Source organism: Hippocampus zosterae, chromosome 7, assembly GCF_025434085.1.
Source record: "Hippocampus zosterae strain Florida chromosome 7, ASM2543408v3, whole genome shotgun sequence".
Lineage (NCBI taxonomy): Eukaryota > Metazoa > Chordata > Actinopteri > Syngnathiformes > Syngnathidae > Hippocampus > Hippocampus zosterae.
Window position 1 is genome coordinate 1,555,424 of NC_067457.1, and position 13,270 is coordinate 1,568,693.

Below are 13,270 nucleotides of genomic sequence, written 5' to 3' on the forward strand. Positions count from 1 at the left end.
TGTGACACCCTCGCCATCAACAGCAGACAGTGCGTGTTATTATTTTATTTTTTTTTAGCAGACTGTGGCTTGATGTGTCTAATCCATTCATCGATACGATGTGAAATGTTATTTTTATAACTTCGCTCTGTTTTTTTTAAGTGATTGTAAATACTGTAAATATGATCCAGATGTTAGTATTGAAAAATAATACAAAGACGCAAGCGTGTCCGTTTGTCTGAGCACACCACATACAATGAAATGAAGTCTTATCTTCTCGTTTGCCTCCATTTTTTTTTTTGCCAGTTTGGGCAGTCTACTTGTCAATCATGATGTTCGCCACCGTTGCTCAACTGCCGCCTCTGTCAGTTAATAGCGAGCCGCTACCACCTTTGGAGGAGGCTTTCCAAGATCGGGATTTTGCAGCGCTTCGCAGATATCCGCTGCTCTTCCCGCCATGGTAGCACACGTTCACGCCATCTGCCTGCCGGGCGTCGAGGAATGAGCCGATGTCAGGCGAGGCTCACTTTACGGTCGCTACCTAGCGCGCCAACGCAGCGTCGATCCAAAAATGTCAGCGGGCATACGGCTTGGCTGTGTCGCCCACCTCACCGTATGATCGTTGCTCTCCTGCAGGATGGAGAAGAACAAGTGTTGCAGCTCGGGGAGAAGAGTGTGAATGTGACATGTGAAGACGGGGATTGTTGGTGATGACACACACACATGCTATGGTGAGTAAGTGTGAAGCTGCAAAAATGTCATCTTCAGCGTGACCGCAGATGGTCGTCTCCTCCTCCTGGTTGTTGTCATCTTTTTGCGTGGGACCAAACAGAACTCCTCCGGAGCTTGATCAAGTGGCAGATGGTGCATAAAAAGTTCAGCCATTATGCAACTCAAGTATAGTAAAGATAGTAATAGATAGTAAAGAGGCGTTGCTTTTTTTTGGTGCAGATTCAAAAGTCTCTATCCCATATCAGCTACATCATCGCTGTTATGTATTGTATATACAGTATTGGGATGATTTATTATGTTTTTTATGGTCCGATGAAAACCGAAGTTGAACCTTTCAGCCATAATTACCAATTATGAACAATAATTAAAAAATAATAATATAGGTATACTTTTTTAGGAATATATCCGCCTCGTTTTAATGAGTTACTGTATTTTGGAGTTGGTTATTTTGGTGGTACTTAAGTATTTTTTGCTGTAAAAAATTCGAGAACTCACTCGAGGAGAACGCGTTTGATTGTCATTGGAGGACTTTCGTCAGGTGTCCACCAGAGGGCGCAATCGGACCAGCGTTGACTTGGCGCAACAAGTTTGTTGCCGATATAGTACAGTACTTTTTTTGTTGTTGTAGTTTTTGCCCATCCAGCTGATGACCACGAAAAGTCTGAAGGAAAATCCCACTTTTTTCCTTCTATGGTTACGGGCAATCATGGTTGCAGCCCCCACATTCCTCCTCCCACATCGGCGCGGTCCACTTCTCAGTCATCGCCAAAGTATGAAGCGTAGACTTGGGAACTGTGGTTTATAAAAGAAAACGTCGCTTAAAAAAGACGCCCGCCTTCATTTAGGGGCGTGGCTTGAGATGAGCAAGCTGCCTTCCTATTGGCCGCGAGCGTCTCACACAAGGAGGGACAGTTCGTCCGGCTCCAGCTTGTGTGCCAGTGACGGGACAAGGATGCGATTGTAACCTGACATGACCACGTCCGTGGACACCTAACGTGAAGGAGAGAAGAGAAAAACAAAACAAACTTTGGTTACAGTTTGCTACGTCGGAAATGAGCGAGAGGAAAGTTGGCGTCGAGCAGTGAGGAGCAGGGGGAGGAGGAGGAGGAGTAGAGACTGCACACCTGGAGACGACGTCGGACCTTCAAGTAGGAAACCTCAAGGCGAAACGATGGCCGAACACGAGAGCCTCGAGTTCGGCATGGCCGACTTTGTGCTTCTGGACAACGTGTCCATGGAGGACTTCATGGCCAACCTCAAGCTCAGGTGAGCGGCCTAAATTTTTTGGCTTGACCGCAACAGGTGCTCCAGCTAACGTAAACCCGCCAAAACTTCAATGGAGGGAGGGGGAGAAGTCCAGTTGATAGTATGGCGTCATATAAGAGCGACCCTTCAAGTCACGTCACAGGGGCACATTTTTGATTGACAGTTTGACCAAGTGGCTTTGATGTCGCCGATGTCACGGCAGTACAATTCCCCGTAGTTATGATTTTTCTCTTTTAATGTGATTTAAAAGACTGATAACAGTATGAGGTGTTGTTGGAACTTATGCTGTAAAATAAAGTTTACCACTATTTTTATATCCCTGACTTTATGGAACCCCACGCTTGTAGAAAAGGGCCCAAAATACATTGTTTATTTCTTGATATTGACGTCACGTTTTATGTTGTAAGGTCATTCAAACCACCACTAACAGTTTAGAGTACGTTTGTGATGTTGTAATTTAGGGCTGGCCTTAAAATAAATATGTATTTCTTGTCTAATCTTATTTCTGATTTTAAGTGACATCGCCTACACGTTGTCAATCAAGAAATTATCGTCAGACAATTAATGGACATGCTGTGGGAAATATTTAGAATATTTATACACCGCCAGTTGATCCATTAAGCAGAGCTTGCTCATGTTTTCTCAGGCAAGCGCGCACAGTAGCCAGACGGCTAGCAGCCCAACGCTGGGCCTCATTTTCCCGCCTCTTGCCAGTTTCTGTCTGCTTGTTTTCCCCTCAGCTCGGTCCGGAGATGGCGTGTGCGGATTGTTATTTGCTGAGGGCGTCATCAAGCGGGAGCGTTTCCCTTTCCCGCCCCTTACCACTGCCGTATTCCCAGCATGTATGCGACGGGCCCGGAGGGCACGGCTGTTTAGTTTTATGCCACAACAGCTCAGTGGTTCAGGTCTGGTGACAATCTAGACAGGAAGTGGACCCGCACACGAGCTTTGGTTCGCACCCAAGCAACTCAATTGAGCGACTCTGACCTCCGAATAGCTTTTCTGCTGAGCGTCACTTCCACGCCCGCCGTGTTGCCTTGGAAAATGGTTTGTGAGGGTGCAGTGGTGCCCGCTCCTTTGGGACAGATGGCCGGCGGGATCAGAGTTCGCTTTCCTGATTGGTTGCGGCTCTGAATGTCTTTATAAGGCAGCGGCCTGCAAAGCAAATAATTACAGGATCGGCTGTTTGTTTTAGTCTCGCAGGAAGTCCCGGGAAGGGGGCAGGGCCAGCGGCATCTGGCACAAGTATTCTCCACCAACCGGCACCCGGCGGGGTTTCTGCAAAATACTCTCACTTGCTCTTCCAGTCGAATGACATTTTTGGAATCACTCTTGAGACTTGTGTGCCCACGGCGCACTTGAGAGCCTGAAGTGATTTGACCTCTGAACTGTGGAGAGATGAGAAGAGGAGAGGAACGAAAGCCAAAGTCCCACCATCTTGCTCCTCGGGTTTCAAGAGTTTCCTCTCGCTTGTTTTAAGGACCAACTTCCTCTTTTATCCTTGTTCTCCCAGCGATCAAAGTAGTCGCGCGACGCGGGCGGGGTTTTGTACCTTGGACCAAAATCAAAACGTTTTTTCGATGCGTTTGGGCGTGACGCGCTCCCATGCAAACTCCATTTTTGCTCGCTTAAAAGTAAGGCTTAATATAGCTGTATTTTTTTTTCTTTGAGGGGGTGGAGGTGGGTTTATATAAAACTTTACTTAAAAAAAACCCACACTCTCTTGGGATTTGCTTTATTGATGTCGAACAAACTTTTCCCCCCCGTTTTTATTTTTCTGTGTAACAACATCCCTCATCACCACCAATAATGATCCCGAAATGAATTTGAATTTTGAACAATTTATCTCATTCAGTGCCAGCTCCTCTCCTTCGGATTGAATGCCTGCGTTGTTTAAAAAAAGAAATAGGTGAAAACCCGTCATCGGCACTGAATGAATGAATATAAAAATCCTTTTCATGCAGAACACCCTGAAAATAATCCTGCTCCTGTTGTCTGTCCCTTCGCAGGAATACATTTTGAACATGACACCGCCCACACCAATTTTTTTTTGTCTTTGTTCAGGCTTCTTGATTGGCTGACAGTGGAGGCTTATTGCGCCACCTGTTGCTTTGGCATGTCTATGACAGCCCATCATGATGCGGATGGAGAGGTTTTCTGGTTTCTTTCGTCGCCTGTGAAGACATTTAGATACAAATCTATCCAGTCCGGTATGACCTTTGTCTTTCCTCTTCATCCTCCGCAGGCCAATCGATGTGAGCACGTGACACAGGCGGCGTTTGTCCTTTTGTTACCGGTCTTATCAGCCAGAGCAGCCGTGTTTACTTTGTCCTTTGGGCCTCCTCGGCAATAAAAATCCACAGTGGACCAACGCCCTGATAGCTTGCGCGGGCCGACCCCAATATACCGGTGCGTTAACCTGCACGATAAAGGTGAAGGATGTCGGTTCCAAACCCAGTCTGCGCCCGCCTGCAGATTTCCTGCCTCTCCTCGACAACAGACGGATTCTTGCCCGGCGGGCCCGCTCGCTCGCCTGCGATGGTCCAGTCTCGCCGCAAGAATTTCCATACGAGCCTGCGTAATCTGAACCACATTACCGTTCTTATGTAAACACTGTTGTGTGAGTCTGCAGTCCCCCCCCCCCCCCGAATAAGTGGAGCAGCTCTCGCAGACATCTCATTTGTGCGGCGGGAAAAAAAAAAACCTCGCACAAAAACATTGGCAAGAGACTAACCGACTTCTGTTATGTCACTTGTTAAAACTGCGCTGAAGGTGCACGTTTGGCTCTGGGATGACGTTTTGGTCCCAAGTGTTTTGAATTTGGGGAACGAAAATAGCTCTGAACGATAGCTTTGTGTTAATCATTACGGGTGGGAGGATTGTTGTCACAGGAAAACAGGCCCAAATCCAGATGTTGTGGGGGGTGAGGCGTGGGCAAGAGACAAGTTGCATCCTAGATGTCTGTGAAGGAAAATAAAATGTTTTCAGTGCAGGAAAATGTCATTTTTCCACCTTTTTTTTTTGTTTGTTCTTCCCCTATCTCACTCTGCTTCAATGGCAGCTTCGGCATCATCCAAGAAGATTGTTGCCGTGTCCTGGGTTGGGGGTCAGTCATTGGATCTGTTTACATGCAGCTCTTGTTTCCTCTACCTGGTTGAGCTGATGTATTCGTTGCTCAAACACAGCTGGAGATGGCGGTTGTTTATTTATTTTTGGGGGCGGGCATCATGTGCGGCGGCATCCGTGGGCAGAGATGAGCTTAAGCCCTCCGCGCCTCCCGGATTCCAAACGAGGCACTGTGATGAAGTGGAACAGGCGCAGATTATCTCCTCGCTCTTTATAATGCTTGACATGACCCTGAAGGTGAAACCACCGGCACACGTGCGCGATGAACGCACGCCAACAATTATTTAAAAAGAAGAAAAACGGACTATGAAAAGGATTTGGTGAAGTGTGAGCCATAAGAAGCCACCATGGCGAGATTCTAGCGTGTTCCAAATGAGCTCCACGCTCGTTGCAATAGGTAAAATGGAGCTCTTCTTAAAGCGTTGTTGGGGTTTTTTTTTTCCTCCTTGTGTGGAGAGGCCAAAAAGGTTGTGCTGCAATGAAGATAGAAAGACAAGAACGCGCACACAGAACCGCACGCTGCAGTTTGGCCCGGGCGGATCTTTTTTTTTATGGTCAACTTATGGGAGGCACTGCAGCCATTTATGACATTTTCTCACCACTCTCCCTCCTCCTCTCTCTTCCATCGCCTCCTACGCAAAAAAGGAAACACTTCAAAACTTGTTGAGAGCTGCGACTCAATTTTCAAAGATTTGGTGAGATTTGCCCTCTCTATCCAACCGTGTGACTCCAGTTCATTCAATTCATGGATGCGGCGCTCGTTCACTGTACCTCCAAACTGAATTTACTCAAGTTCCTGCAGTGCAGACATGCAGTCAGAAGTTAAGTAGGCTAACGTCTGTCTCATGCCTGCTGCTCGCTACATCGGTCGGCCCACTTCGGGGCGCAGGGTGAGGGTCCGTTTTCAGACAAAGACCTCAGATTGACGCCCGAACAATGGGGCGGGCGCACGGCAGCTTCCCGGTGGTGTCGGCGAGCCAGGCCACAATGGAGCTTTGAATGGGGAACGCGTGTTAGCGTAGCGGAACAAAGCTCCTGTTCTTCTGCGGCTGACAAGGAGGTGTCGTAGCGTGCTGCTAATGTTAGCTGGGTTGTGCCACCGCTACCTGAATATCATGACCGACTGACTGACTGGTTTCTTTCTCACTTTGGAGGATTTGACTGTCTTGAAAAACTTTTGCATGCGCCCGTAAGGACGCCTCTGCACCATGTGAGCCACCCCCGCCTCCACCTTCGGCTTGTTTGTCAGGGGGGCAGCAGACGTTAGGCGGCGGTGAAGAAAGAGGCCATTCTTCTTCTCCTGTGGCGACCAGACGGGATCCGATTGCTTTTTTGGAAGAGGAAGGAAATGGAAGGAGGTCAATTGGTGGTCTGGAGGAGAGCGAGGACAGGAGGGAGGCGCATTACAGCTTTCTTCCTAAATGATGGAAGATCCAGCAGGCTTTTTGGAGAAATGTGCATGTCAACTCTCCATAGGTGGGGCTGCAGCCAAGATTTGAACCCCGAGCCTCAAAACTGTGAGGCGGACACGCTATCCGTGCGCCAAAGCAAAGGTCATTGTGATTCCACACTTGACTGTATGCAAGTATTTTGCTCCATGAGCTCTGAAATGTCCCGGCGGACTCGCATGAAATACTTTGATTGTCTCTTGGTTACATATTAACGGTTTATGCTGTTCAATGAAGTGGAGATCTACTTATCTATTTCCTGCATGATTATGTCCTCCCCCGGGGCAGATTTGTGTTATCCGGAGTGTCAACAAAGTCATCATTGGAAAAAAAAATAATAATAGCCTCCTCAATGTTTGCTTTTGTCTTCAGGTTCGAGAAAGGCCGAATCTACAGTTACATCGGCGAGGTGGTGGTGTCGGTCAACCCTTACCGCGCCATGAACATCTACGGCCGGGACGTGGTGGAGCAGTATAAAGGCCGCGAGCTCTACGAGAGGCCGCCGCACCTCTTCGCCATCGCCGACGCAGCCTACAAAGCCATGAAGAGGCGCAACAAAGACACCTGTATTGTCATCTCAGGTAACAAGGCCCAATTTGACCACAACGGTGATGAAGCGACACCCAGTGGTCAGAGAAGGAGCTGCGCTTCCTTTCTTGGAAGTCTGCTTGTTCCATTTGGCAGACAGCTAAACGGAAATTATAGACTTCTAATATAAATGCGGAGCGTATTTAAAGACTCGACTTTGGAAAAATCCCGAGTGTCCCGAGTGAGCGAAGTTGCCACGTGACTTTTGTTGCAGGGGAAAGCGGGGCCGGGAAGACGGAAGCCAGCAAGTACATCATGCAGTACATCGCCGCGATCACCAACCCCAACCAGCGGGCTGAGGTGGAGCGGTGAGGCAGGCTGTTATTCATCCACGTAAAGCGAGCTAACGCATGGCTGCTAACGTGTAGCAAGCGCGCTGAGCGTCCGTCGTGTTATGCAGGGTGAAGAACATGCTGCTCAAGTCCAACTGCGTGCTGGAGGCCTTCGGGAACGCCAAGACCAACCGCAACGACAACTCCAGCCGATTCGGCAAGTACATGGACATCAACTTTGACTTCAAGGGAGACCCCATCGGCGGACACATCAACAACTACCTGCTTGAGAAGGTAAGGACGTTTGTCAAACGGTGCCCCCCCCCCTCCCCCCAGCCTTTCTCTTACTGCATCAGACGGAGTATCTGTTAAACATCTCGCACATTTTTCTCGCCAGTCAAGAGTGATTTTTCAGCAAGAAGGAGAAAGGAGCTTTCACTCCTTCTATCAGGTAAACATGCGCAAAAAGTTGAGCCGTGACTTGTCGTGGGTAGCGCGTATCGCCTCGGTCGTGAATATTTGTGTGTGTGTTTGTGTGGGCAAGCTGCTGAGAGGAGCTCCCGATGCTCTGCTGCGCTCTCTGCACGTTCAAAGGGACCCCAAAAGCTACAACTACATCAAAGTGGGCGGCCAGCTCAAGGTAAAGCGCCGCATCCAACCAGCGGTTGTCCCGACTTGACAGTATGGTCGTTGATAGCCTCAAGCGCAACAGGAAAATATCTCAAGTCCATCTCCTTAATCCCGCCCCTCCCATGAGCCATCGATTCTGCTTTCTGTCTGCAGTCGTCCATCAACGACGGCGCCGATTTCAAAGCCGTGGCCGACGCCATGAAAGTGATCGGCTTCATGGGCGATGAGGTCCTAACGGTTTACAAGATCCTGGCCACCATCTTACACCTGGTAACCTACCCCCTGTTTGATTTTTATTTTTATTTTTTTTTAACGATTTTTTTTTCCTGCTTCCCTCAGGGAAACTTGACGTTCGGCGTGGACGGTGACGTGACGTTGATCGAGAGCACCAAACTGGTATCGGTGATGGCCGAGCTGCTGTCCACCAAGCAGGACAACGTGGAGAAGGCGCTGCTGTTCCGCACGGTGGCCACGGGCCGCGACGTCATCGAGAAGCAGCACACGGCGCAAGAGGCCTGCTACGGGCGCGACGCCCTCGCTAAGGTCATGACTGCTCACGATGGCCGACCCCCTTTGCTAAGCGCGCTCCAAACGCTGCTCACGTGTTGATCGTCCTCATCGTATGCAGGCCATGTACGAGCGACTCTTCTGTTGGATTGTGGGGCGCATCAACGACATCATTGAGGTGAAAAACTATGACGCCAGGGTCCACGGAAAAAACACAGTCATCGGAGTTCTGGATATTTACGGCTTTGAGATTTTCCAGAACAACAGGTTTGATATGTCCGTTAGCGATGCCGCACCTGTGGTTCCTTCCACCTTATGCGTGCGTTTGTTGGTTGGTGTCAGCTTTGAGCAGTTCTGCATCAACTATTGCAACGAGAAACTGCAGCAACTCTTCATCCAGCTGGTGTTGAAGCAGGAGCAGGAGGAGTACCAGCGCGAGGGGATCCCGTGGAAACACGTATGCGCCACTCGGTCGTCTCGAGACACAAAATGAGTATTTTTTGCTAACATGTTTGACGTTGTGCCGCGCGTCAGATCGACTACTTCAACAATCAAATCATCGTGGACCTGGTGGAGCAGCAGCACAAGGGCATCATCTCCGTGCTGGACGAAGCCTGCATGAACGTGGGCAAAGTCACGGACGAGCTCTTCCTGCAGGGACTCAATGGCAAGCTGGCCAAGCACGCCCATTACACCAGCCGCAAGGTACCCGCAGACCCTCTTTTACAGTGTGAGGACAAGTGGTTCCAAAAAAAAAAAAAAAAAGAATTGTAGGGAGTTTCTCACTGCAACCCATAGGATGTTGGAATAAGTGTTCAAAAAAGAGAGAGATCAAGTTAGCCAGAGATAAATGACGGGGTGTCCATCTTCTCCGTGGACACAAGGGGGCGGCATATGTCAGGAAGAGAACGTGACGGAAAGGGATGACGTCAGTAGGCAGGGGGAAATGCAGCGCAGATGAAGCGTTTGCTTAACATCTGCTCGTCGGGAAGGTCATCCGCCAAGGCAGGATTTTAGCGTACAGTAGATGAGAATGGCAGGATTTGATCATTTCTCGTCCTGAGATGCACTCTGGCCTCTCAATGGCTTTTCGGGTTGAGGATGAGACGTGCGTTCATCTTGGCCAGTTGCCACACCTCTGACCTGACCTTCAAGGTCATCGGCTACCGACGGATATTTGATGATCCGCGGCTTAAAAAAGAATGGGAATAATTTGCTCCCTTTGAGATGTCAAATTGTCATTGAAGTGCCCTCTTTGCTCAGCGTCGATTGCCCCCCCCCAACCCCCTCCCCTACTTTCCGGCCTCATTATTGTGACCTTGTTTTTCTCACGTCCCCATCACGCCCAGCACATTTTGTGAAACGCATAACAGGTGCCAAATGCGCGTTAGCGTGTTGCCTTCTGGGTTGTCACACCAGCCTCATTTATTCCAGCTCCAGTCGAGGCCTGGTGGCAACCGCGGCGCTTACAACGCCGCCAACTTTGTTTCATGCTAATCTGAAACTACCTCAACTCAGGCGATCATACCCGTCGTTGCGCTTCCTGTCCCAACTAGCCCCTCCATCCAGCTATCACACCTCCATTCCACCCCCCCCCCCCCACCCACCCCCCGTGTCTCTTCCCATCACTCCACCATCCAGATCGCTCCCTCGCCATCTCTCCTGCCCCCGTTTTAAAGACTTTGTCTCTCCTCGCGGGGCTTCATCCGAGTGAGCCGCGGCCGCTTTCTGCTCCACTGGAGCGGCGAATCGGTGTAGCCGTTTTGCGCCGACGTGGCACGATTTGCTCTTGCGCGTAGTTCAGCGCAACTTTAGCACTCGGGTGAACGCTGCTGGAAGAAGTCGGGACAATGACATCATCTTAGATCGCTGTAGCTGCAGTACTTGCGGCGTTAAGACTCAACTCAACTGCTGCTCAATGGAGATTGACATTAGTTATCACCCACTGCTGTGCCTACATCCAATTTCACTTAATGTATATATAATATATCCTCCACAGTAAACGGGGTTCATCGTAATAGCACCATGCGTGATCATTTTATGATTTTACTTATGCTTGATAAATAAAATACCGTCACCGCTCTCTTTGTGCAGCTTTCGCCGACCGACAAGAATTTGGAGTTTGACCGAGACTTTCGCATCCGACACTACGCTGGAGATGTGGTGTGAGTACTCCGCCGAACACGATGACTCCTACTCGCACCCGTGTTCCACTTTTCTGCTTTCCACGGACAAGACGCCCAGAAGTGTTTAAATGACATCATCGCTGCTGGATGACAATGCCGAAAGCCACTGGACACTGTTCAAATGAATAAATCACACACGCTAAGCCCTCTTAATACGCTCGCCTACAGCCCATTTGCGCGCGTTAAGAGTCTCCTCTTGGGGGTGATGGTGCATGGATGGGCGGGTGGGTAAGGATGGGGGGTGTCGAGCTTGATTGATCCCTGAGCTACTTAGTGCCGCCAGAGCACGCCCCCACTATCCTTCAGCTGGACTCACTTAATAGGATTAACTTGTTGAAGTGATGTGTGTGTTTTTGCGCTTCTTACCTGCCTCCCCGTCTCGCAGCTACTCTGTGGTGGGTTTCATCGACAAGAACAAAGACACTCTGTTTCAGGACTTCAAAAGGCTGCTCTACAACAGGTGTGATACATTACACACATCACCTTTCACCCCGCCCCCGTTCCCGTCATTTTAGGCCATACAACCCTGCCAATAAACAATTTCCAAGGAGAAAAAAAAATAATCTGACAAATAGTCACATTGTGTCCATTTTGGTTTCATGTGTCCAGTACCAACCCTGTGCTGAAGGCCATGTGGCCCGAGGGCAAGCTGAGAATCACAGAGGTCACCAAGCGGCCGCTCACCGCCGCCACGCTCTTCAAAAACTCCATGATCTCCTTGGTAGAGAACCTGGCGAGCAAGGTGACGACTCACTGGTGTAAAATGCCAACCGTCACACATGTTCTCGGGAGAATTCAATGCCTTCGCACGTGGGAAAGGAGAGCCGTAGTTTCCCGCGGGCAGCCGCCACGCACGTCCGACATTCCCACCAAGCCCCGCCCCCTAAAGTCTCATGCACATACACAGAAAATACAATTGCTCCAGTTTTCTATACACTTTTTTTTTTTTGTAAACTATTGCCGGCGGGTCCGCGACCTAAACGGTGAAACCCAAGTGCCACAACGCCTTCCATCTTTCTCCCGCGCTCGGCAGGAGCCCTACTACGTACGCTGCATCAAGCCCAACGACGTCAAGTCGCCGCTGCTCTTCGAGCACGAGCGTTGCCGCCACCAGGTGGAGTACCTGGGCCTACTGGAGAACGTACGAGTGCGCCGCGCCGGCTTCGCCTACAGACAGACGTACCCGAGATTCCTGCAGAGGTACCGAACGCATAAACGAAGCTCTGAACGATACACGCTGCGACACTGCTTCAACAGCACGCTTGTTGTTATCCTCGGCCCTCGCTCACCCACTGGCCACGCAGCATGAGGTCACATCTTGTACATCGCTGACTCAGCGCGCCAAATGTCGAGGATAAACGACGTGTCGGATGTTTGCAAGGTGGTGCCGCCGTCTCGCGGGCCACCGAGTTTGATTGCGGGTGTCAAGTGATGTCACCGTCGGGCTGACGTGGACTCCAGGCGGTTCTGAATGAGCCGCGATCAGTCACACAAGCATTGATTAAATGACGTTTGCCGATGCTGTCTCCCGGGTATCTTAATGAAATACCTCACGGCCATTTCTACAGACCTTAATGCTTATCTTGGGCCCCCTGCTGCTTTTTTTCACGGCGCACTCTTAATTATTTGTATCCAAGCAACAGCAATATTTTGGCAGTAATTTGTACCCTTTAAATATAGCTTACTTGGGCTTCCTTTTTTTTTAAATTCAGATTTTGTGATTTATTGCATGAAAGTAGAACCCATTTCAATTCCTGACAAGTTGCTTTTGTTTTGAAAGTATACAACAACCTCAGGGCAACTGTGACTTTACTTTCCCTCTTCCTCTTTACTCTCAGCAATCATGACACGATGAAAACGTACGTCCCCCACCCCACAGGTACAAAATGATCTCGGAGTTCACGTGGCCCAACCACGACCTTCCCTCGGACAAGGAGGCCGTCAAGCGGCTCCTGCAGGGCTGCCGCTTTGACGACGACGTGGCCTACGGGAAGACCAAAGTGTTTGTGCGCACGCCGCGCACGCTTTTTAGCCTGGAGGAGCAGCGCTCCGAGATGCTCCAGAGGATCGTCATCTTCCTGCAGAAGGTGAAGCGCGGCACAGGTTCCCTCGGGGGAAAATGTATCGATAGCCTCTCAGGCGTTCACAACAAATCAGGAATCGCGACCCCCGTATTAAAATCAGAAAAATGAATTTCCACTTGTCAGTGGGGCGGAACTTATCACGCCAAGATAAATGACGATGAATGAGAATGGGACAAATTGGCCGTTGGCGACTCGTGCTGCGGCGTGACATACGATCCTCTTCTCATCTGTCATCTGCGACTTCCCACAGCTGCCCCCCGCCTCCCCCCCTCCACGGGGGCTGCTGCGTACGTAGCGTACTCTGATTGCCGTGACGATAATGCTTTGAGGTTGGATGAAGTGTTACGACACCCAAGGGCGCCGCTACCTTTTAATATTCATCTTCCACTTCACGACCGCTTGCCACTCTGCCTGACTGGTTATCCTCATAATAGATCCTGTAGCTAATCTTG

The 13,270-nt window shown here is 49.8% G+C and overlaps 1 protein-coding gene and 1 long non-coding RNA gene across 4 annotated transcripts in view; one reads left to right on the forward strand and one right to left on the reverse strand.

The window, feature by feature from the left end:
• myo1d (myosin 1D) overlaps positions 1-13,270 on the forward strand; it is a 53,150-nt gene that overhangs the window by 29,779 nt on the left and 10,101 nt on the right. For all 3 annotated transcript variants that reach the window (XM_052072158.1, XM_052072160.1, XM_052072159.1), the window contains exons 2-17: positions 1,651-1,977; positions 6,924-7,132; positions 7,354-7,447; positions 7,540-7,705; positions 7,809-7,862; positions 7,956-8,051; positions 8,195-8,311; positions 8,381-8,584; positions 8,670-8,815; positions 8,891-9,005; positions 9,083-9,253; positions 10,643-10,713; positions 11,120-11,194; positions 11,344-11,476; positions 11,768-11,934; positions 12,614-12,821. In XM_052072158.1, the coding sequence (XP_051928118.1) occupies positions 1,883-1,977; positions 6,924-7,132; positions 7,354-7,447; positions 7,540-7,705; positions 7,809-7,862; positions 7,956-8,051; positions 8,195-8,311; positions 8,381-8,584; positions 8,670-8,815; positions 8,891-9,005; positions 9,083-9,253; positions 10,643-10,713; positions 11,120-11,194; positions 11,344-11,476; positions 11,768-11,934; positions 12,614-12,821 (2,121 nt within the window). In that variant the 5' untranslated portion in view covers positions 1,651-1,882. The remainder of the gene's footprint in view (positions 1-1,650; positions 1,978-6,923; positions 7,133-7,353; positions 7,448-7,539; positions 7,706-7,808; positions 7,863-7,955; positions 8,052-8,194; positions 8,312-8,380; positions 8,585-8,669; positions 8,816-8,890; positions 9,006-9,082; positions 9,254-10,642; positions 10,714-11,119; positions 11,195-11,343; positions 11,477-11,767; positions 11,935-12,613; positions 12,822-13,270) is intronic.
• On the reverse strand, positions 23-1,651 carry LOC127604838 (uncharacterized). Its single transcript, XR_007963420.1, has 3 exons — positions 1,207-1,651; positions 701-824; positions 23-609 (listed from the first exon to the last, which is right to left on the reverse strand). It is a non-coding gene; the product is annotated as an uncharacterized LOC127604838 (long non-coding RNA).